Here is a 23,612-nt window from a genome sequence, read left to right as displayed (position 1 = left end):
GCGAAGGACATGTCCTACTTGTGCCGCGGTGACTTGTGTCGCGCGCCGGGACAACGAAAGTTAATTTCTCCGTCCGGTGGCTCGTAACAGGTTGTGCTACACGAATTAGCGGTTTGCGAGGAACGTCGTGCACCGTGACGAACAATAAGGCGAGCAAGTAACAGCGTGAAGCGACTTGTGCGTTAAAGGCCACGTTTGGAAATTGTTAACCGTGTCAGATTCACGCTTTGCAGCAATATATTTTACGCGTTCCCTGCAACAATTGGTCTTTGACGATAAATCGCGTACAAAAATGATGTACGCGTTATAAATTTTTACATCGGGTGCGGTGTATCATAAATTGGACGGATTTGATGATATACCTCGTAATTCGAGTTAATCGAGTGATATAAGCCGCCTCTCTTAAAAAATGCTAACCGATACACACGCGAGAACATTGCGCACGCAAATTTTTTTATCATATCTAATTGCAGCATCCGGTAGTTTTAATAGCAATCTGGACTTGTAAACGCACGTCTCTGGAAGCTGTTGGAAACGCCTGTCTACCGTGTACGAAACTTCAATATCAGCGAGTTTATGCCGGAGGAAGATACATTAATTGCACATTAATGTGTCAGAAGCGCGTATAACTTCGATAATCGCCGATATCGCTGACGTCGGCGAAGATGGGAATATTGAAATTTCTCATCACATTTCTCCTCGCATTTCTCTTCCCGTTTAAGATCAGTCGAACTGTATGTTTAATCCACTTTCGCAGCAGTCGTGCAAAATGCATTTTGTGCACACGAGAGGCATACGTTTATTTGATCATCACCCTCATCCGTTTGTAAATTAACGTTCGCCGCATTATTAAAATATGTCATTATTTTACATGCATTGTGTACAATTCGTAGAGCGATGTATGCCAATGAATGTGTTATTAAAAGGCCATGATGCGATCAGATGGCGGTATTCGGCATTCTTCTGCGTTTTGAATAAGAGAATGGGACCAAGGAACACCGCCAGTCGCGTGTTTTCGGCGGTTGTATCGGTAGGTTGTAATTAGGTGTACATTTCACTGCAGACCGATGTCTGTTTCGTAACTCGTCATGCGACACGTTACTGACAACAGGCAGAACGTGATCGTACCAATGAGTCATCCATCCATCCATCCATCCATCCATCTATCCGTCCATTGCGCCCATTGCGGAATGTCATTAATTCAGAAAATGTCAATGTTAAGCACGATTACCATGTCGAAACGTCGGGCCGTAAGTGAATAATTACCGGCGCCTTAATTACACGCAACGCTGGAATAAAGCGGCAATTAACGATTCGTTGTACCGAAAATGCATCCTATGAGAATGCATCCTATCCGCATGCATGAAACGCACACGTGGTTGAATCCTACTCGCCACTCGAAAATTGATACGTGCGTTTGAACTGCCGCATGTTACACCGTGCAATTAAACAACCGTTCGCGCGAGCCCGAATTTCCGCATGTTGTGCATTTCGGCTTTTTATAGCCAAATAAATAATAAGAGCAAAAACTTTGTTCGTGAGGCATACACGTTTATTCAGTTTATTATCTTATTCAGTTCATTTGCTTCTAAATTAACATTTATCGCAACATGAAATGTATCATAATCTTGTTGCATTCATTGCTGTTTCCGAAATACTTTTAATAAGGCATCTATTAAAAAGTATTTTAATTTTCTTAATTATAATAGTTTTAATTATATATAATTTTATTAATTTCTCATTTTGCTCAGTTTCGTATTTGTTTAGAGTCTATTCGATCATAAAATTACGATGCAAAAAAAAATAATTGCAACAAAGGCAAACTGCACAATCTCGTGACGTGCGCATCTCGATGGCACAAGTTCACCGATTTCAGAGTAAGAAAGGGCAGTGGACATTGGAGGGGATGTATACAACGTACAATCAACAATCAAGAGAGAGAAAGAGAGAGGCGTCTCGACCATGCGTTTGAGTTGGTTGACCTGGAGCGGGCACGTTCTTACCTTCACCTTAACTTCGTCCTAAGGAGTTGCCCTCACGCTTGTGGTTTTATTCCGCGCAGGTATATTCGAATACAGGTTATTCCCGCCACGAGATAATCCTCTCGTTTGATCGGATCGCGGAAACTTGATTACGTAAAAGATACAAAGCAGGGTACGAATATCATAACTACGTACGTGATGTCGTATATCATCGCGATAAGAATATAACGCGATAAGAATAACACTTAACTTTCCGCACATTCCGTCGAGATGAAAGTATGGTGATATGGATTTGTAGCAAACCACGATATGGATCATTGATTTGAGTTGAATGGTAGATCAATTTATTCAGTATGAACTGTTTTCTAACAAACGCACTACTTTATCAGTTATGTTCAAATAAACAACATAGTGCGAAAATTATTTGGAACAATTTCCTACCAATTATTTCATGTACGACAGATTCTAGTATTAAATATCACGCTCTTAATATCTGTTCTACATCGCATATGGGAGTTGAGACTCATAAATCTGTATCGTTGCATTTGGATCAGAGTTCAGACAAGTTAGACATTAAGAACATTTATATCCTACACCTTGAGATAAAAAAGAAGAGGTAAGCGTGTCGAAAGCCTACCAACGGCGATATATCGATTCGTTGAATCCCTGAGTTCACTGGCCGTGATATATAGCGGTTGGTTATCACGCGCAAGAGTCCACTTGCATCCGATATAATCCGCACGAGCGGAGAACATCTTCCGGTTTCGAGGATCTTGAAGGAGCGTGTCCCCGCGCCATGGAGGTAGGATCAGGACGAAAATCGGGACAAAGCTGGTATTAGGAGAGGTAGCAGATCGACGTAGTAGAGAGAGAGAGAGAAGCGCAACGGGCAAAGAGTAAAAGAAAGATAGAAGAAGCCTCGAGGATTGTGCGTTTCCAATGCGATGTTCAGCTTGCGGAGGATTACTACCTCTCGAAGTAGGAAAGAGAAGAATATTGAGAGAGAGAAAGAGAGAGGAGGGAGAGGGGGAGAAGGTAACAGAGGCGAAGAGACGAGGAAGAGGGGAAGAGAGGGAAAACGTCACATCGTCAATCATGGTCCAGTTGCTTCTATGTACTACATACTCTCGATGAGCGCGGAGAGCGGGCCTGTACATGCTACTGCATTGTGGCGCACAATGTTCAATCATCTCTTCGCCGATTCCTTCGGCTTTAATTGAAGAAAGGGTCCGTCGAGCAGGCGCGCGAGAGGGCGGTCGACTGGGAAAAAAAAAAGTGGGAAGCGGCGGCGGGGGTGTCGTTGACCCCACGGCGACGATATTGTGTACCACTTCAGCCTCTAAGGCGGGACCCCGAGAGGAACCTTGGCGAGGAACAAGGACCTCCTTAGCCACACTCAGCCCCGACGTTCTCGGGGGACATGGATCATTAGACCGGGGCGAACCGCGAAACACGAAATCGCGCCGAAAATCACGATCTTTTGAATCGAAACCCACCCGCACTCACCCGTTGTCGGAATCCCGCGCGACAGAAGGTTCGAGTGGCGTCGAGTGGAGCGTATCGGAGTAAAAGAAGGAACGCAAAAAACGTGAGACTCACCAATTTGTCGCAAAATGCGGCTATCGATTTCCCGGTACATCCGAGAGGGACTTTGAGTGTTCTTCCCCCCTCAAGAATGAAATGTCTCCGTTTGCTGGATCGTAATTATTTCGCGCATCAGGGAGGAAAAAATGTATCCGTTCAACCGCATCGGAATCGAAACGTAATGATTCGACTGCATTATTTGCGCGACGTAAAAACATTTAAATAAAAAAAAAAAGGTTACATCATTCTTAAAATTGTGACGTAAAATAAATTTTCGGTTTTTATTTCTCAGAAGTAAAAGGGAGAATATTGATTTGTGCGCGAGGATGAAGACTTTCGAGAAGGGAAAGATTTTTATGTTATTAGTAACCGTAATCCGGTGAGCATAGTAAATGATGTTTGGCACTTAACAGTGCAAGACGGCGCAGCGGGAGGTCGAGCAGTTCAGAGAAACAAGAAGAAGGAACGGGGGAAATCGTATAGCCGGAGGAACGCCAAATAGAGAGGAAACACGATCCCCGAAAGCCACTTATGCATCTGCGAAGTCGCTCTAAGTAGCGTCAGGTATTAGCTTCCCCCTGCTCAGGGGTCCAAACAATGTTCTTTAGAAACGGGAGCGAGTTCACCCTCTCGAAGCGCGCTAAGACAGGCGGAGACGTGTCTGTTTAGACGCGTCAGCCGAGGCACCTTGCGCCGAGGCGCTCTCGACTTCCGTGGCCGTCGGTGTACGCGAAATGGGATCCATTTCGCGATTTCCTGCAAACATGGCTCAAGGAGGCGGCGTACACGTCGTCGGCGTGGAGCACACAATGCCGCGCGCGGGGCTTAGTCGCGATCGTACATACGCGCGTACTCCCCTCGACCGCGGGCGCGGCGGATGGATGCTGGTAAACGCGGCCGTAAGTCGAGAGATACATCTCTCGCAGGTACACGCCCGGAGCCGTTTAGGTTACAAAACAGGGGCAGTAATTAGCTCCCGGTGGCGCCGGGGCTCATCCTGTTTCGTCTCGTCTCTCGGTCTTCTTTCGTTCTAGCACGTACCGATTCTTTATCCTCCTCCGGTTAAACGCGGCCGCGCATATTCACCGGGAATCATTCCCCTTCTTTTTATTCTCTCTTTCCCTCCTCCTTGGTCTTTCTCTTCGCCGTTGCAAACCGCCGGGCCGCACCGAACGCTCGCGAACGCGAGGGCACAGCCGCTTTATATACTTGCTCGTTTATCTCGCGTAAATGCACGGCTGGCGTAACGTCTTCTGTTTTCTTCCCGATGCTTCGCGTTTCTTGCCTCCCTTTTCGCGGACGCGTAGACGGCGATACGGTTTCTGTTTGTGTCGCGGAGAGATGCTACAAGACATCTGCTTTTCTCGATTTCTGCACGCATCGTCTGTTTCATCGGCTCGGATATTATCCCCTGCTATTTTTGTGTTTTGTGCCTCCCGCATTCATTTTTACGTGTCTTATTATGCATCTTGTTATCCTCTCCCCTTATTATTCAGACGCGGATCCGTATGAAATTTAAATTAGAGGATCCTCCAACTTTCAACCGCGCTCTACATACCCTCCTATTTATATCCCGTTTGTACGTAACGGATTAACTCAGAGAGAGAGAGAGAGAAAGAGATCGAGGGATTATAGATTACAGTGCAGGCCTCGGGGATTTTTTAATCAGCATAATGCGGTATCTTCGGACTACCCACATCCTCCGGGCGAAGTATCCTCCAATCGTCAGCAATAATCGGTTTTTCCGCGCTCGTTCGAGATCCGCGGCCTTCTACACGCACGCTACCCATTAACTTCTCCGCAACCGTTCCCGTTTCTTTCCGCTAAAGTCCGTCAAGTACGATTGCCTCTCGCGCGCTTCTTCCTTCTGCGCCCCTCCGGCCACGCTCAACTCGCGCCAGTTTTATAGCGTTTCTTTGGCAGCGCTGCGAGCAGCACCCGTTTTCTGCAACGGGATGCCCCGGGAGAGGAGAAGAACGAGAGAGGAGAAAAGGAGATAGAAATGGTAAACACACAGCCACGACCGCATGAGCGGTCTCGGGCAAACCGCGAGAGAGGAGCCACGGGTAATGCACACCGGGATGCTGAGCCCGGTGGATCACGAAGTTACCTTGAACCCCGTCGAACCCGCCGTCGAATCGGCGGCGCCCATCTTGACGACCGCGTGCGGGAACCTCCTCCTCTCTTCCACGGCTGAATATCGTCCCGCGAGACACGCCTAACTGCACCGATGATGCTCATCATTTCCGTCTCGCTCGCGTATCACGAACCCCCCTCGTATCTCTCGGTCTTTTTTCCTCTCTCTCTCTCTCTCTCTCTCTCTCTCTCTCTCTCTCTCCGTTTCGTATTTCGTCTTTCACCTCGAGGTGACCACCTCGCTCGCGACCGAGAGCAAAGTGGATTACGCCTGCAGGGATTATCCCGGTGCACGTTGTCCCTGGATTCACTATCGTTGTGTGTCGTACAAATCCTGTTTCTCCGGCTGCCGCATTAGGATAATGAACCTCATTATCCGCCGCCGGGTAATACCGCGAATCATTCGGTGACTCGCGTTTAACGATCGCAACGCAAACGCGCCCGTAGAGCTGCGATAAAGCGGCGATAATTGAATCTCGCCTCGATGAGCGAGTGGTCCGCTCACTCCGAAGGAGAGATGCGAGGAGAAAGAAAAGAAAACAAGACGAGGGGAGAGGAAGAAAAAGGATATGATTGTACTTGTACTTGACGTTTTTCTTTCTATCAACGTAATTCGATGTTTCGATCGTTTTCTCGTGTAAGAAAGAGAAATATGACGCAGCCGTTCGTACGGTTTAACCTTCCGTTTGTCATGATGCGCGACGTAGTTTTTCGTCGAAGATACTCGACCGCAGAAAGGCGTCGAGGAGATATATAAGTGGCCACTCGTCATAAGAAACTACTCGCGCCTGTATTGGTGCATATCTACATCTCTGTCTTGCGCGGCATCGACAAGTCCATCGGGGCCTCGGACGCAATCATATATGCACGTGCGTGTACCGTTAGTTCGCTGCGTAGTTCCTTAGATAGGCGCGTTCGAGATCCTCATCGAGGAAATGGACCCACCGATAGCGCGTATCGATTTCAGAATCAGTGGTCGCGATACATTATATAAAGGAACCGTACGCAATATCGGCGAAAACAGGTTTCACATAGTGCACACGTTAGTGGTAAAGCGCTGGCTTTACCGTTTAGGTATAGCAATCTAATCGCGTAATTGTTTAGGAACGATCAATTGATCCAGACAAGTGAAAAAGTAATTACATTTTAGCGTGCGATATATCCTGTGTAATTGATTAATTTGTAATATGCGATTGAAATATGTCCAAGCATCTAATAGTTGAAACACGTCACTGTGAATTAATGTATGCAGGAAATCTGCATGTATTAACCATATAAAGTAATTAATTAAACGGCAATTGCGGAAGTTTCGTAACAATCAATTTTTATTTATCGCATGTTTTAGTAATGTATATTTGATTATTTATGTAACAAGGACTTAGTTATTCCAATATGTTAATTTAGTGTCTTTAAGCGTGCGCGTGTGCATTTATCAGAGAGCCTGTTACGTATGAGATGGCAAAGCTATCATTAATCATTCGATGACAAGACAACAGACTAAAAAGTAAAAATCTTATAAAAAAGAAACAACTCGGCAACTATATCGGGGATATAAGATCGCTCCGTACGAATCGATTTCTCGATCTTCCTGACGTCCGACCGAAAACCTCTGCTACCGGTAGCCACGTTGCTGCAGCGATAAAAGCCAGGAGATTGGACAGTGATAACGGAGGGTTCGAGAGCGACAGCGGAGAGAGGATTGGAAGGGAGAGGAGCGGTGGTAGGACGAGCGTGTGGGGTTCCTCGTGAAAGAGGAAGAAGAAGAAGAACAGAAGAAGGGGGCGAGAGGAAAAAAGAGGAATAACCCTACGGTCGGCGTCACGCTGTCGGGTACATCGGTTTCGCCTTCCCTCCACAACCCTCGACGTTCCGTCTGTGCACACTGACATATACACATATATGCACACGCATACGCGCCCAATATTGCGAAGCGCAGCGTGAAGGGACACGTTGATGTGCGTGCGTGTCAGATAATTATATGTAATTGCCAGGCAGGATAATTAGCGATCAACAATAAGCCTCTTCTCTTCCTCCCCCGTTCTCTCTCTCTCTCTCTCGTTTTGTCCCTATGAACCATCTCGCTCCATCATTCGCTCTTGTGCTTTGCGCTGATAGGGCTGCTGTTGCCACAGTATACGCGCACACGAGAGGCCATACGTGTGCGCCAGTTTAACGTGTGTGTAATGTGCATCCACAGTCGTGAGCGCAATGCATAGCGCGTCCACATCGACGAGAGACGCGCGACGCGGTGGCTCCTCTTCCACGGCATCGAGAGGAACGGAGAGGCGTGGTGCGAGGTACGGTAGCCCACAGGGGCGATCGGGGATGTTGCTAATAATATGCTACGCGAGTTGGCGCGTTACTCGCGCTACCAGGCAGCGCGCAGCCGGGGAGATCGAAACGGGAGCTACCGGGAGCGCGTTTGAGATAGATGAGAGGATTCGAGGGAAAGGAGGAACAGAGAAGGAAAGGGAGAAGGAGGGAGGGAGAGCAGGGTGGCGCGCGCGAGAGATCCCCACAGCGATGCGCTTCGATCGATCGAGGACGAGCAGCACGACTTCGAGCTTTGACCGTGGGCCTCCCGGTGCACATCTCCGCCTCTGACGTACGTATAATAGGGTTCCGTTGGAGCTTCACGAAATTGGAATCTGGCGAATGCTTCTGCGCTACTCGACCTTCGTCTAAACGCGCACGTGGTTGTCGATTATTGCAATAGCCACGTCGCGCCCGGTGCGTTTACGGAGTTTCATATCAATTTTACGACATACCGTACGAGGTTCACGTAATTCAGGCGTTGCGTGTGTAATTTACAATTAAAGTTTGAAATATATTTATATTTCTAACGTTAGAATTTCTTAAAAAGTCAAACGTGATAAGAAAATCACGTGTGGAAAAAAGTGCCCCCCGCAAAATTCTCTTAGAATAGAAAAACAAAAACTAATTATCGCTTTGCGATTCGGGATATCCATTGCGATCGCAAATCCTCAACGGGATTGCGAGATGTAATTCACTTAAGACCCATACACTAAGACTGCCTCTGTACTATCATAGTGCTGATGCTTAAGCAACTAATCGCAATGATAATAGATCCGTTTTAGCGGGGACACACCGTCCTACGTTCGCTGGGCATTACCGTCCGCACGTGACTAATCTCCATCGAGATCCCGTATTGACAAATCGAGAGCCGGAGATTTTTTTTACTTTAACAATGTGGCGAACCACTGGAGCGCGATTGTGTGCCGAGTGGTGGGACACGTCATGGGAGTGCACAGGTGCGCGGACTCGATCGTCTAATTACGCGGACGGGCATTATGGCACGTCGCCGTTTAAGACGTTCCGCATCACGATCGCTGCCTCAGTGAATTGCAACTCGAATGACGTCGCGTCGGTATTCCGAACGCGCGCGCGGTATAAAATCCGCGCTCCGGTTAAAGAGACTGAGGAGATCGTAAATTGCGATAGATTTGACTAAAGCTGGCAGCACACGGGGGAAGATTTATGTAGTGCGAAATTTAGCCTCGAGTAAAGTCAAATTTCGCATGCACGATGACAAATACGTTCTACGTTGAATTTTAAATGGATTTATCACGGATGTCGACATGTAGACAGTGGAACATGCGCGTAACGTAAAAACGCCCAGAGTCTTAGAATGCATAATGCATTGTTGGTCTTACGAAATATGAGACGAACTATCCTGACTGAAAGTTACTTTTAATATCCCCTTCACACAATTTATGTTGGCGGGAAGCATGCACATATATCAAGTTTTTCTGGATTAGTTTTTAAAGAACGCCTCTTACACTTGCGGGTATAAATATATTTTATACAGCGACAAACGTAACAACTTTTTGAACTTTCATTATACTTGATATTTCGGAGATTATTTTGAACGACGCTCAACCACATGACGAAAGAGTTATGCCCAATTTCAAAAAGAGCGAAGGGTGACAGCATAAATTTCGCGACAATGAAATAAAGAATCGCATCCTAATCGAATTGCGACCTATCAACTTTTTTCGTCAAGATTGTGGGTTTCAACGGAAATAGAAGACGCGAATTAAGTACCCAAGGTAATCTGTGCGGAAAAGAAGAACGGAGGCACCGACGGTTTGTCAAACTTATCTCTCTCGTCTTCTCTCTTTCTCTCTCTCTCTCTCTCTCTCTCTCTCTCTCTCTCTCTCTCTCTCTCTCTCTCTCTCTCTCTCTCTCTCTCTCTCTCCCTCCCTCCCTCCCTCCCCTTAGTTCTCTACCCGTAGGCGAAAAACAAAGTCAGGAAAGTTGCGGCAAAATGCAAGCAACACGAAACGAGGGTCAAAATCCTTGCGCTTCGAAGGATGCTGCTGCTGTAGCTGGTGCTGCCGTTGCGGAGAGTGAGGGGCAGGAGGTGCAGGAAGTAAGAGGAGGCGAGAGGGCGAATGAGAAGAAACAGAGACACCTGAGGAGAAAAGGAGAAGCACAGAAGAGAGAGAGAAACGGAAGAGAAAGAAAAAGAGTGCAAGAGACGCGAAGGGCGTGCAAAGGGGGAAAAGCAACGTGCGAGAGAGAGAGAGAGGGAGAAAGAGAGAAGGAATGAGAAAGACTCGACTAGCGGGATGCAGGGACGCCGAGGAGCCGGGCGGAAGAAGGGAAACGGGAGAGGAGAGTAAGGCTACTGCGCGTTAGCAGTGCCTGTAGTACTCTACCTTCGCGGCCTCTGCCACCTCCACCTCTCGACCGGCTCACCTGAAGACAAGTTACCCCGCAATAAAAACACCGAGAAAATTATATGCCTCCCGGCCGCGCGCGCCAGCGGTGAACGCCGAGCAAAAGGACCACTTGGCTTTCCTACTAACGCGGGGAAAAGGAGAGCAGAGGACAGCGATGCCGAGGTAACAGGCAGGCGAAGGAAGAGGCGGCGAGGAGAGCGAGAGCGATCTCGAGGTGGACGCGCGGAGGAAAGGAGACGACTCCCGCGAGAAGGGAAAAAAGCGCGGAGGTTTGCCAGGAGAGGACGAGAGAGGAGGATAAAGAGAGATTGCGAAGGGAAGAGAAAAGAAGAGGGAGAGAGAGAGAGAGAGAGAGCCTTCTCCTGGGCCTAAGGCTGCCAAGAAGCCGTTGAAGAAGACTACATAAAGAAAGACGCCGTGCATCGCCACGGAAGCCTCGATCGAGCTACTAAGGCCGTCGCCTCTAAATACAGGGTGCTCGTCGCGTAACGCGGGTTTCGAGAGCAGTTCATTGTGCCGAAGACACAAACCGAAGACAGCGCGCCGAGAGACCTCGGTGTGTCCGGCGTGATTCTTACCATACAACACCTTTCTTTCTGCACATTTTTCTCATTGCGAGGCACATGAATAATAGACGGAGTGTCGAGCATAGCTTCAATTTTACTTATAGAATTATATTATAATTACATGGAATATGTTTATTTCCCTCCCGAGAAAAATCGTAAATAAGAAAATTTGAGTGTAATTTTTGTACCGAATTTTCAGACGTGAATGTAGAGTTTAGAATACAGAACGCATTGTGCTTCTTACGTGACCATTTATCAATCATAAACCCGGTGATTCTCGAGGAGCTGGCCCTTCGTATATTCCGAATAAAATTCAGGGCAGTAACAATCTTTCGTGACGAAGGGAGAGGACAACCGAGCGCGGCGAGCGAGCGGAAGGAGGACGACAACACAACAGACCAGTCCGACCAGCTGATGAGCCGGTTCTCCGATATACTTTGTTTCATCTTATTTTCTTCCTCGGTACCCTCCTTTTTATTGCTAGGGTTCTGGTCCGAGAGGGACCTCGATCTCCCCCAGTGTATTTATACTCGACTCTCACTGGTCCCTCCTCCCGATCTTTCTCTCTCGCTGTAGCGTGTACATGTATCCCCCCGGTTCCGAATTTAAGGGCCTCGAGTCTTCGCGCGCGCGCGCGCGGGCACCGGTACCCCGCGGGAGGCTGCGTATACACGCGTCTCGGTTTAACGAGCTTTTTATATATTTTCAAGTGGACGACAATCGAGCCTCGTCGTGCGCCTCGCGCGTGACGTGGAAGGAAATGTATCGCCGTGACACGATAAAGCGTCCGTAATATTTCAGCAACGTCTCTGCTTATAATAGCGTCGAGATATATTGGCACGTCTACTTACGCGAATTATCCTGATTTTATTGCACCTTTGACAGGTCTCCTCGCGAATCCGTACGTAGGAACCTGTAGAAAGTAAGAGAGAAGGTGTATCGTATTTCATAAGTAATATTTATTTAATTATAGAACGACTTAGCATCTATATTCTCTGTCTCTAATTATAAGGTGGTGTCAATTAAATTAAACTGCACTGACGTGCATGCGTGCTATGCGTTTATTTATATTATTTATATTTCTGTCACAGCGCTCAAGGAAATCAAGCTGTCCTGACTACAAAATAAATTTCATCAAGTGCAGTGTACGTACGTACGTGCACATGACGTGATGAATATACGTTATTCAAGAATAGCAAAGAGAAAAGGAGTTTAAAGGGTTCGTTTAAGGACGATGAAAAGAAAAAAATTTTCCCCTCCGTCACACCGCGTCGATCGATTTCACGTTGCGGTGATCGATGTCTCGATACGACCGTCCAGGCAATGAGATCATTGCCTGGAATAAACGAGGCAATAATTTTATGCCACCGCGCGTGCATCGAGCAGCACCCTCGCGCTCCATCGTGCCTCGGCCGCGCGCGGCGGTTGCGCAACGATTTATTTTCCTCTGTAATATGCAATATAACACGCGTAGCTGTAGTACAACTGGCCTTGGATGAGATAGGCATTGCACGACGGCATAATGCACGCCGGCGCGGCGCGGCCCGAGCTGCGTGCTCAAGGGCCCTGCATCATCGTCGTTGTCGCCGTCTTTGCCCCGGCGTCAACCTCTCCTTCGTCCTCCTTATCGTTCTTTTAGTCTCGGACGCTACCGTTATTCCGGTGAGATGGGCCGGTGTCGAAACGGTCCGAATACGATTTCGGGATCACGCTTCGTTCTCTTATTAGAGATATTATCTTTATATTAATCTGATCAGACGTGAAATATAAAACGCTGAGATGACACCCCGTTCGTAGATTTAAAAACGTAAATGACGACGTTTTCTACGCCCAGCACCGTTAGTATCTGTTTCCCAGGGGAGGGAGAAAGAAAGAGAGAGATAACTGGTGTTTACGATTTACCATAAAAAACTATGATAAATTCAAGGTCGCCATTACACTCGCTGATTATATTATCTATGACATTTAAAGAGAGAGAAAGAACAAAGGAGGTAAAGCGACCTACAGCCTACAGATTCAGCACCTTGATCTAATTAACTAACGTTTAAGCAACTTGGCAATTTCATCAGGAATCACAGTTTCGAATTAGGCGTCCCTATCGTCACGATGTCAATCGTGGAGGAAGCAGCCGGAGTAACCTTCAAAGCGCGTTCAGATCGACACGACAATGCGATTCGCCGGGTCTCTGCCCTTCCCCCTCCATTCTGTGTACTTACCATTCGGTATCCAGAAACTACACTGTTTGCCTCGCTAATTAGACACGTAGTACGTAGTACGCTCGGGTCATGTATATATATATATATATATATATATATATATATATTTGTGAGAAGCAGCGAGGAAGGGCCGAGGGATAGATAGAGGAAGAGGGAGAGAAGAGAGAGAGCGAGAGAGGACACCCCGAAACGCGATGTACGCCTCCCTCTTGGAACGCACACTAGCGTTCGAACATGTACGCTGGATATTGATCCAGGTACCTGACTACATAGATCACGCCAAACACCGTGGATAACCACTGGGACGGTCCAAGATTACCTTGGTCCACTGCCTTACTGCTTCCGGATTGGCGAACACACCCGCAACTCCGCGCCCGGCTGACGCTCCTCAAGACCTGTTATCAAAACTGGTACACCCTACGCGATACATGACGATAATGCCCGGCAGTACCCGATGCGGCGACAAACATCGGCCTCTCTGTACATATGTGCTTGGTAATAAGTCGATTTGTAATCAGTAGGGAGTCCGTGGAGACGGCGGTAATTGCGATCCGATACACGTCCTTTGGTTAATTCCGTAGTACAGCATCGGAAAATTGAGTGTCTCGGGCGTATCGCTCTATCTCTCGGGCGTAAAATCGTTTAACGAATGTACACAGCAAGATTGATATGGTTTGCTACGAATTTTAACGCGCGGAATCCTTTGTTCAACCAAAGAGATAAAATGTGCATGTAGAGTCCCGGAGATTTTAAGATGGATTACTTAATACATCAATTAATACGTCGATAATCTATAATGTGATCAAAGATGTAGCATGATAGACGGCGATAATGCTCTGTTGATCTTGTTTCCTCGGCAAACATTCGCATCGGTGTGCTATTACCAATCGATTTGCAATTAGCAGAGACGTTAGGATGATTCAGTGTGCACAGTCGCGCTAATTCTCTGTCGTGTTAGGGGAGCGTTCCATATTTGTTTTAGCCAAACTAGCTGAGCTCCATTATGAATTATCGACTTCTTGGCTCCTGTAAAGATCTCACCCCCTCCCGGATATCCTTGAATTACGATTAAAGTTACGCAACGTTGTTACGACGATTCCTCCTGCGACGGGAAATCTTTGTTTCTTTCTCGCGTTAAGGACGTTCATGAAAGTTATTAGCCGTAAAAGCAGCACGTACGCGTTGCGCAATTAGCTCCCTCTGATTCATCGGGTAAATCTCGGATTCGCGATGCAGGCGTCAGCGACTACACTTTTGGTAAATGCGCGCGCGCGGGCGCGTTCATGCGTGCGATGCACCTCAGACCACCTGTGTAACGCAACAAAGCTGACGAGTTTTTCTTCTTCCGTGAGAATGAGGAACAGTCATCGCGCAAATATCGTCTCACCTCGGTAATCGCGAAGATCCCAAGTGCATGAATGCCGTTTCCACAAAAGGCTCTGTTGCCACAAACGTTGTTAGAACCTTCCGTAAAATCTCCAATTGACGTCACTCTCGAATCCTCCGCTTTCGTTCCACGTCACTCGATTCAATTCGCTGTCCTTATAATCACGATTACTCGTTTGCGGTTTCTCGCAAATTACAGTCTTTTCATCATCTTTGTTGTATGTCTGTGCGCGAGTTTACTTTAGAATATCACAGCTTCGAGTAAAATACAGATTCTTCTCTTACACAGAAGATCCTCTTTCACGTATTTAATTATTCAACGGAAACCATCAACATATGTATACAAACTTTCGTACTAAAAGGTCGCTTTTGACACGTGCTGACGAAACGTTATAGTCAGTCCGGGCCATTTCTTCGCGCGGGCCATAAACCAAACAACTACCGTCGAAAAACGTGACGAACGTAAAAAAATGTATTAACACGCGCGGTCGTAGAACTTTACAAATATATATCTTCGAGGGGCATCATCCATGTGGATCGGCCACTTGACAGGTATCGATTTATGGAATCTCTTCTTATTTTTCACGTGCAACATTATTACGACGAAAGGTTACGGTTCGCCGATCGACGTAGAGCGTAGAGTGTCATGTGACGGAGGACATAAACGTGAGGAGACCTTCCAGTTAGGAGCGTAAAAAAGAACATTAACGCGCCCGTAGAAATTTACAAGTATATTCTTTGTAGGGCGCCAATAGGGCAGCAACACTTTCCTTTGTCAGTCACTCGTCTGACAGGCGATCGATTTACTGGAAAAGAAGGAAGGAGTTATGCCCGTTAAGCGGCCGTTAGAGAAACGTCCAACGATCAATTTTTTAATGCGCCTTACAAAGTTGTCCATAAAACGACCGGCTGCTAGAGCGTTAATGGTGTCTCAACGGGGCGCAGGTTTAAGACTTCTCGTAAGTTTACTTTCGGGCCGGCGCGTAAATTCGTATTGCCGTATGGAAACGCGGGACGTGCGCTGCAATCGGTCCCGTCATATGTATACACGTGTTTCACGCTCCGCACTTACCGACTTTTTAATAATTCGCACAATATAATCGGAACTCGCAATTGCGCAGCTCTCAGAACAATTCTGTACCAAACTCTGCCATATTTTCGAAACGCAATCCCTCTTACGTAGATTTCTGTTCCCGGCCAAAATAGAAACGTGATCCTTACGCGCAACAACAACGGGCTGCAATCTTTTTCCGCGTACATCTCGTCCTTCATTCCCTCTTTTTTTTTCTCATTTTGTCCTCAGGATGGCACGAGACAGAACAGGACCAGCTGACGAGGGTCTCGAACTTCGGCCTTTTTCTCGAATTTCTTCCAGCCGCGGTCGCTTGCCCTCTCTGGAAGCTCCTTCGCCCTCGAGACGCGTGATTTATTTTCACTAGCACCGCGCGACACGTGTTGCCTCGTAACACGTGGCTATGCTTACATTTCGTAGCTGCGTGTACTCGGCACGCACGCACGTATACGCATGAACGCACGCGTGCATCGACCGCATGTTATCTCAACGTCACGCCACGTATTGTTTTAAGGTCATCTCGTGAACCTGCATTGTTTGAACGCGGGTAATAGCTTCGGGTTGTTTTATTTCGAGAAAGAATAGTTCTTAGTTATTATTCTCTCACTTGGATGGCGAAACGTTGATACCGTTGGGAAATCGCGAAGCGCGAGAGAAGTCGCGTGCCGACGCGACGGTACAATGAGTCTTCCACGAATCACCACGTATGCATCTGATATTTCTCACAATACGGGAGAATAAACAATATGTAGTAGTAATTCGTCGTGCGGAGCGATAATGTCATAGATCATCGCGAGGGACGACACGTTACGCGGGACAAAGATGCGGATCTAAAAAAAGAAACGCGCAGTCTCCCCGGCGGTGTCTTAATTAAAAAATTACATATCCTTCGATCGGTAATCGGTAACAATTTTCCCCGTCGAGGCATGCATAATGTCGGGCCATTACGGCTCCTTAATCGCCGGCAATCGCAGTCGCCGCGCGCTATCGGCGGTTAGATCGATCACCGGTCGCGCCGGCGACTTTCAGATATATCGCGTCGCATTGTATTGCATCGCATCGCACCGTATCGCGGAGACGCATTGTCTCCGCGCGCACACGCCGCGGCTCGTTGCCATTAGCGTCGTTAATCATAGAGCCTGCGGGTGCATTTCGCGCGATGGAGAGAGAGAGAGAGAGATCCAGATATAGGGGAAGTTCGCCTAACGCCGGACGGCACCTATTGCCGGACACAACAAATATCTATACATATAGAAACGCGACAGAAAACGCTATAGTGGCAAAAGGAGAAAGGGAGGGAGTAATAACCTTGGACCTAGCGACACGCTTTTGCGACACGCAGTAAACAAATAGGAACTATCAATCGTTGCGCTCGGAAGAAAAAAATTGTACTGCGTAAATTTTAGAAGAGTATATTATCAAAACTCTTGTGATTAAATATTGACTTATATTTTTATTAAGTAATTTGGTAAGTACTTTTTCAATTACGTCAGTGTATTTTATATAAAAAGATACAGTTCAAAAAATATATTTTTTTATTTTGGATATTCGCTGTTCCCTGGTACCGGACAGAACATTTTCCCCTAATGCCGGACAATGAAAATGTCAACGTTATGTGTCTATGTTTATTTTTATAATATTGAATTATAATATTTTGTTTTTGGAGAATAGAAAAACCTAGGAGGCATTATGGAGAATAAAAAGAAAGGATCATGGGATAAGGATAATTTGAAAACTGCTCTTGATAAAGTTTTGTCAAAAAAAATGGGACTGAGAGAAGCTGCGCTAAAGTATAGTATTCCTAAAAGCACTTTACATGACAAAATAACCTGCCTAAAGTCCGGTGAAGAAATTGCATTGCAGCCTAAGCTTGGTAGATTCACCAAAACATTCCTACCAGAATATGAAGAACAATTATTGAACCATGTAAAAGACTTATCTAATCGATGTTTGCCACTTATGAAAAAAGAATTTTTAAAGTTGGCATATGACTTAGCTGTAGAGCTAAAGCTTCCTCATCGCTTCAACACTGAAAAAAGAACAGCTGGTAAACATTTTTACTATGATTTTATGGCTAGACATCCTGATTTATCACTAAGAACACCCGAGTCTACGAGTATGATGCGAGCTGTAGGTTTTAATAAGCCGCAGGTAGATTTGTTCTTCTCAAATCTTGAAAAACTCATGAATCAATATAATTTTCCTCCTTCTAACAAAAGAAACAAAGCACCGAAAACAAACAGCAGTGGCACATTTATCCGGGCCTGAAGCTAATTACCTTGAAGGGTTCTTGGTTATGAGAAAACGCGAAATCTTTTTTCTAGTTTGTCATACACTTCTTTTAAGTCCGGTTATTAATGCATCAAATAATATGTTTGTGTCTTCTATACGAAACTTATTCTTGCCCTTTGGTAAATCTGTGCCTCTTTTGCCGTCTGAAAAATTTTTTGTTTTATTTTTTTATTTTTTAGCTTGTGTGGATATCTCTGAGTGTTTTGCTAACTATATTTGTGATCGGTACCTATTATTTTAAAGTTGTTCGGCGTTAGGGGACTTACTTTTATTGTGTCCGGTATTAGGGGCCAGTTTATGTTTCACTAAAATCATAAATCAAAGATTAACTGTGATTTAAGATAATTGTTCTGACAAAGTTGATTATTTTGTTCTTTTATCTTGATTTCTAATATGTTAACTTGTAATAAATACAATATAAAAAATATATAACGAAATAGTTTTTTATTTATCCTGAAAAAACCTTAGGTGTCCGGCACTAGGCGAACTCCCCCTACGTGCGCGCGCAAGTCTCGCCGGGGATCCTTGAACGAGGCACCTTAACGATCGATCGAAAAGGCCGTTACGCGACGTGCAATTAGAGACGAGATTACGAAAGGGAATGCCTCTCATTCATTAGGATCCTCGCTAACCTACGAGCGAGCCAAGGAGCGCGCGCTGTTGCACTCGGTGGAAGAGTGAAGTTTGCTCGCGGGACCGACGATGTCGTCGTCGTCGATGATCTAAACTTGGCCTTGCTTCCTCTCCCTCTACGCCGATCGCCGCTCTCTCCTTTGGCGACTCTCCATCAAGAGACAGAACGAGAGGCAAAGAGAGGAAACAGAGAGAGAAAGAGAAGTAAGAGTTAATTCCGAGATTACAGGTTGTTCGAGTCTCGCGCTACGGTAACCGCCGCGCAACGCTGCCACAACGTTCTCGAGAGAGAGAGAGAGAAAGAGAGAGATGCAACGTACTTTTTCTCGACGGAGAAGCGACGAGAGGAGACCACTTCTCTTCGATCCGTTGGTAATACAAACACGATTGACCATGACACCGTAACCTTACCCAATCCCTCTGATTGCTCGTACCGGCGGCGACTAGAATCATTAGCTATCTCGTGTCATTAGCATCATTGTGCCCGTGTCGATGATGACTCTGTACGCCGTTTGCATAATGACACGCAATTATTTATCTGGAGTGCAAAGGAAACGATAAAGAAAGAAATGAAGAGAAAGAGAGAGAGAGAAAGATAGGCGTGTTTTAGATGATATTTTTTACACGGTTTGATGATTGGTTGCGCACACGTGCATTGTATCGCGAATAATAGATCGAACCGAGAGCAACGATCTTATCCAACCACAAAAGTAATTCTCGCTACGTAATATTAACATATTTTTTGCTGTCAATATAACTTTACAGTTATTTAGAAATAAATTCATATACAATTATTGTTGATTGATAATCAAATAAAGCAATGATTTCTTTTGTTTTTAAAACGAATATTTTTTTTATATCTTTCGTCTAAAGAAACGTATAAAATAAAATTACATTTTCTACGTTTTCAAGTTTTTATTCCAGTAAGATACGAAATAATATGATCCGCATATTCGACCGTGAATTTGTGAACATAGGACGGATGGGATTGTCATTCAACGTATATTGTATAAAAAGCATTTCCAAAAAATAGTAGTATTTGTATCACACTTGTTTTGAAAGAAACAAATTTTATATAAGGAAATCTTTTGCAACGCAAATATGTTACCTGAGATATAAACATGGATCAAAAAAACCTTTCTAGAGGAAAGAGGGAAAGAGGAAAAGAAGAAAAAAGCTAGAAAAGCAGGTAGATGGTACACTAGATGCAAAATCAGACATCAACAACATATAGGTCAAAAAAGAAGAAAATAGCATCGAAGAACGAAAAAAGGTCCTTAACAACAAAGTAAACATGTGACAAATGGTAGTCTTAGCCTTCCTGTCAAGACGGGAGCACCAGTGACAGCGGTCTAAGATGCGGGCGAATGTAAAAAAATAAATTTGCAGCAACTACAATAAACTATAATTAAAATATAAATCAAGTAACCTAATAGACCCTGTCATTATAAGATTTATCTGAAAGTATCCTTTTTTTTTTTTCAAAGTTTTTGGACAGTTTTAACGCGGTGAATGGCTTGGCGAATAGATTCGATCCAGACCTGTTGCAGCATTTGCATTTTAAAATCGTAATTTTGTTCCGATTTATACGATATGCTTTCATTTCTATTCTCGAAGAATATCTAGTATATATATATATATATTTCGATTATTTAAAAAGAGCAGAATTTAAATCACAGAAAATTTTAACTTACACAATTTTTAGAAAAAAATTTTATTAATTTTTAGAGAACATTAATTTACATAAAATTTACATAAAATTCTTTTAATATTGCATTGTACTTTTATATAACGCATTGTACTTTTATATAATAAAACAAAGCATTGTGTCTTTGTCTGTGGAGTCACGAAAACGTTTAGATAAAAGGCAGTAAGATAACCCAATTAAATGAGATGACTCAATTGCGGCATCTGTATTATTAATACTATTTTAATACGTTTCGGTTAATTTAAAGAAGGAAATTTTGCATCAAATTCGCGCGACATTAAAATTTGTTATAACGTAGCTTTATGGCATCGCAGAAATTTCAATGAAATTATACTAAGTTATTACACAGCGTGCCTTGTATGGTAAATAAAGCGTTCAAAACGCTACCTCCGTCCATCACGTTTGCTATGACGAAATCGCCTGGATAAACGGCAGGTGAGATAACCCAGATAACCGTTACGACTATCGACGGTCCAATCTCGATCGTCCACGGACACGCGAGGGTTTCTTTGTCCCGCGTAAGATTACAATATTACGCGGTAGTGCGCAATCGAACGGCAATTTTCTGCAACGATATCCCCGCACCGTCGGCCAGTAAAAACTTTTATCACTCAAGTGTCTCTGTCAAAATCAAACCGCACGGTATTATTGCATGGCGCAGTGTGCCAACAACAAAACTAAACACATCCAACACGCGTAACGAGTTTTCCCGTTATTATTACCTCTCTTACTGTGTCAGTGACCGATTGTTCTTGCAAACTGCAGTATGCCAGCTTCTCTCATCAAATGTTCAACTGCAAATGAGAAAATATCGGACGAGATGTCGGGAGAATCAAACACAGAGTATTCGCCTCCCAATCGAAGGAAGTTTTATTATTAATTGCATAATGTAATCATAATTACATAATTTTACAATAACTCGATCATCAAATTTTATATTAAATTTTCTTAATGGATGGTATAGTCTTTTATATACATACAATCATTATGTCTATTTATTACATCTCTCTCATGTATTTGACACCTCACGTGTCAAATATAATACAAATACATGAGAGCCTTTATGTTAGATTTTCTAACAGATAGCGATATTAGTCAACTAATCTATCGAATCCGTTTCGTTGCACAATTTTGACAATGGCATAATTACGGGCGATATGATTCGCTGGCGTAAACAAAAGAAAAAGAGACCAACGATTATTATTATGAGAGAAATGACGCCATCGAAACGTTGCCGCACCAGCGTCAACGTTACGAGACTGCCTAAGACTCAGGCAAGCGTACTACAAAATGAGACACTTCGCTTTTATCAACAGCCCAACGATTTTTGTTTAAAACGCTGACTCAGCGATGATTGTCGCGGGTTAACAGACCGCAACATTTCGTTACCAATGATTTTCTCTCTCGCACAAGCCTACCGTAGTACGAATCCTCGGCGCGCGTAATCGACCGATTGTATCGCCCGCGTCGCACAAGCGACACATTAATTGAATTAAATACGCTCATCTCGCGAGTGCACGCGAATCGTCAATTAATGACTTCTCCAGGCCTATTATTCCGTGCAATTAATGTTTCAATGGTGCAGCGGTTTACGATTATTAAAATTCGAGTGCACATTAAATTATAATACGCTGTGTTTACGGAGGCTACTTGTACGAATTGTCACACGAACAATTAATTAGAATCGATAATAATTTTACTATTAACGCCACGTTGGAAAAGTGTCTTGAGATCGAAAGTTGAATAATGCGGAAACTTGAAATCTGCCCATGTGAAAATTAATCTTTCGCGCTATATGTGTACGTACAAAATACCACTAACACAATTCATTGAATTTGTACGAGAAGAAGAAAGAGAAGTTTAATATAAGTTCAATGACGGACAGGCGTGCAGATCGCGTGTACTCGCAACACGTGAGTGATACTCTCTCATTGGGGTGCAGCGCTAACGGGCGATATTAAACCGCAATCATCGATAGAAGTAATCAAGAGCGCAACGATACCCGGTTGACTTAATTATAGCCGCGTTCTGTCCGCCGCCGCGCGCGCGGCGCAAGTAGATCGATCAGCTAATTAGCCGTAAAGCTGCAGCAGAGATAGACCAGAGATAGAGAGCGCGCGTTGCCTATGAATAACGGAAAGGAAATTAGGCGTCGGCCAATGGCGAGCGAGCGAGGAAGCGAGCGTACGAACGAACGGACGGTTTGCCCGCGGGCATTATTGTGCCGGTGCACTTGCAGTTTCCGCGAGTGCGAGGCACTCCTGTTGCTCGCACGCCGCCGCGCGCTCAGGGGGTCCTTTTAATTATAACCATTTTCCGCGATTAGGAAAACGAAACCCATATCTCGGCGCTCCGTGATGCGCGATAGCCGAGTGCCAAGCGGCTGTTGGATGAGATAATTTCTATTTTCCCACATAATCGCACCCTTGAGCGCGCTTATCGACCATCTTCCTGTCCTCCTCTTTCTCTTTCTCTCTTTTTCTCCCGTTCCTAGCGCTCATCTGCGCGTAAACTGTGTAAGATACAAGCGGCCACGAGTTGTTCCGAGACAAACGAGTCGCGTCATAATTAACACGCGCCGCATTATCTTATAATAATTATAACTTCAGATATCATACATTTTTTTTTTACGTCTAGCGGTACAATCGTAACGTAAACGTTTTGCCGACTGCTCTTAATAGAACTGCCACGACTATTTCCGTTGGAAAATGAAATGCGTAGATTAGATCGCCAGCCAGATTAAATGTATATATCTCTTATGTAATAATTTGTAATTTATATATTTCTAGAGCCACGTCGCATTTGCATAGATCCAATTTATAAACCATTTTCACTAAAAGGAAAAAGCTAATGTAAAGACAGCGACGAACGGCGCGATGAACGGGAAATTCACGTGATTGAATGTCTTTCTTATTAAATTGTTCTATCGCAAACATATGGGGTTCATCACGTGAGCCGCGTCTACGTGAGTCAGAATACGCTTGATTTAAACGAAACGTGTGACAACGAGCTCTATTGTAGTCCGGTGGTTATTATAGTATGGTGACAGTATCCGCGTATATATCGGGAGAATAGCTTTGAATATGTTTGAATCGATTTGCAGGATTGTTGGAAGGATCGCCGCGCAGCCGGGCGCCTCGTAGGTTCAGCTGGAATCGGGCCAGGCAATTCCGGATGGAAATCTCATTCCGACATGAATATCTTCGTTGCTGAGATTGTATCGTATATATATACGTAGAGTAAGGTCGCAACTAAAGATGCTCCGCTACCTTATTTACGCGCCAATCAACATTCTCCTTTTTTTTTTTCAACTCGTCTCAAACATATCACG

The 23,612-nt window shown here is 44.9% G+C and overlaps 2 protein-coding genes across 7 annotated transcripts in view; one reads left to right on the top strand and one right to left on the bottom strand.

Annotated features, from left to right (window-relative positions):
• Nucleotides 1-23,612, bottom strand: part of LOC114255312 — a 285,016-nt gene that overhangs the window by 21,316 nt on the left and 240,088 nt on the right. For all 6 annotated transcript variants that reach the window (XR_004964951.1, XR_004964950.1, XR_004964948.1 and 3 more), the window contains one exon: nt 11,826-11,887. The gene's annotated coding sequence lies outside the window, so the exon portion shown is untranslated. The remainder of the gene's footprint in view (nt 1-11,825; nt 11,888-23,612) is intronic.
• Nucleotides 16,829-18,377, top strand: LOC118647817. Its single transcript, XM_036293401.1, has 2 exons — nt 16,829-17,116; nt 17,320-18,377. The coding sequence occupies exon 2, from the start codon at nt 17,338-17,340 to the stop codon at nt 17,914-17,916; it is 579 nt and encodes a 192-aa protein (XP_036149294.1). The 5' UTR covers nt 16,829-17,116; nt 17,320-17,337; the 3' UTR covers nt 17,917-18,377.

The sequence above is a fragment of the Monomorium pharaonis genome, chromosome 10 (genome assembly GCF_013373865.1).
Source record: "Monomorium pharaonis isolate MP-MQ-018 chromosome 10, ASM1337386v2, whole genome shotgun sequence".
Taxonomy (NCBI): Eukaryota; Metazoa; Arthropoda; class Insecta; order Hymenoptera; family Formicidae; genus Monomorium; species Monomorium pharaonis.
Note: the sequence above shows the minus strand (reverse complement) of the source record. Positions and strands in the feature narration are given on the sequence as shown.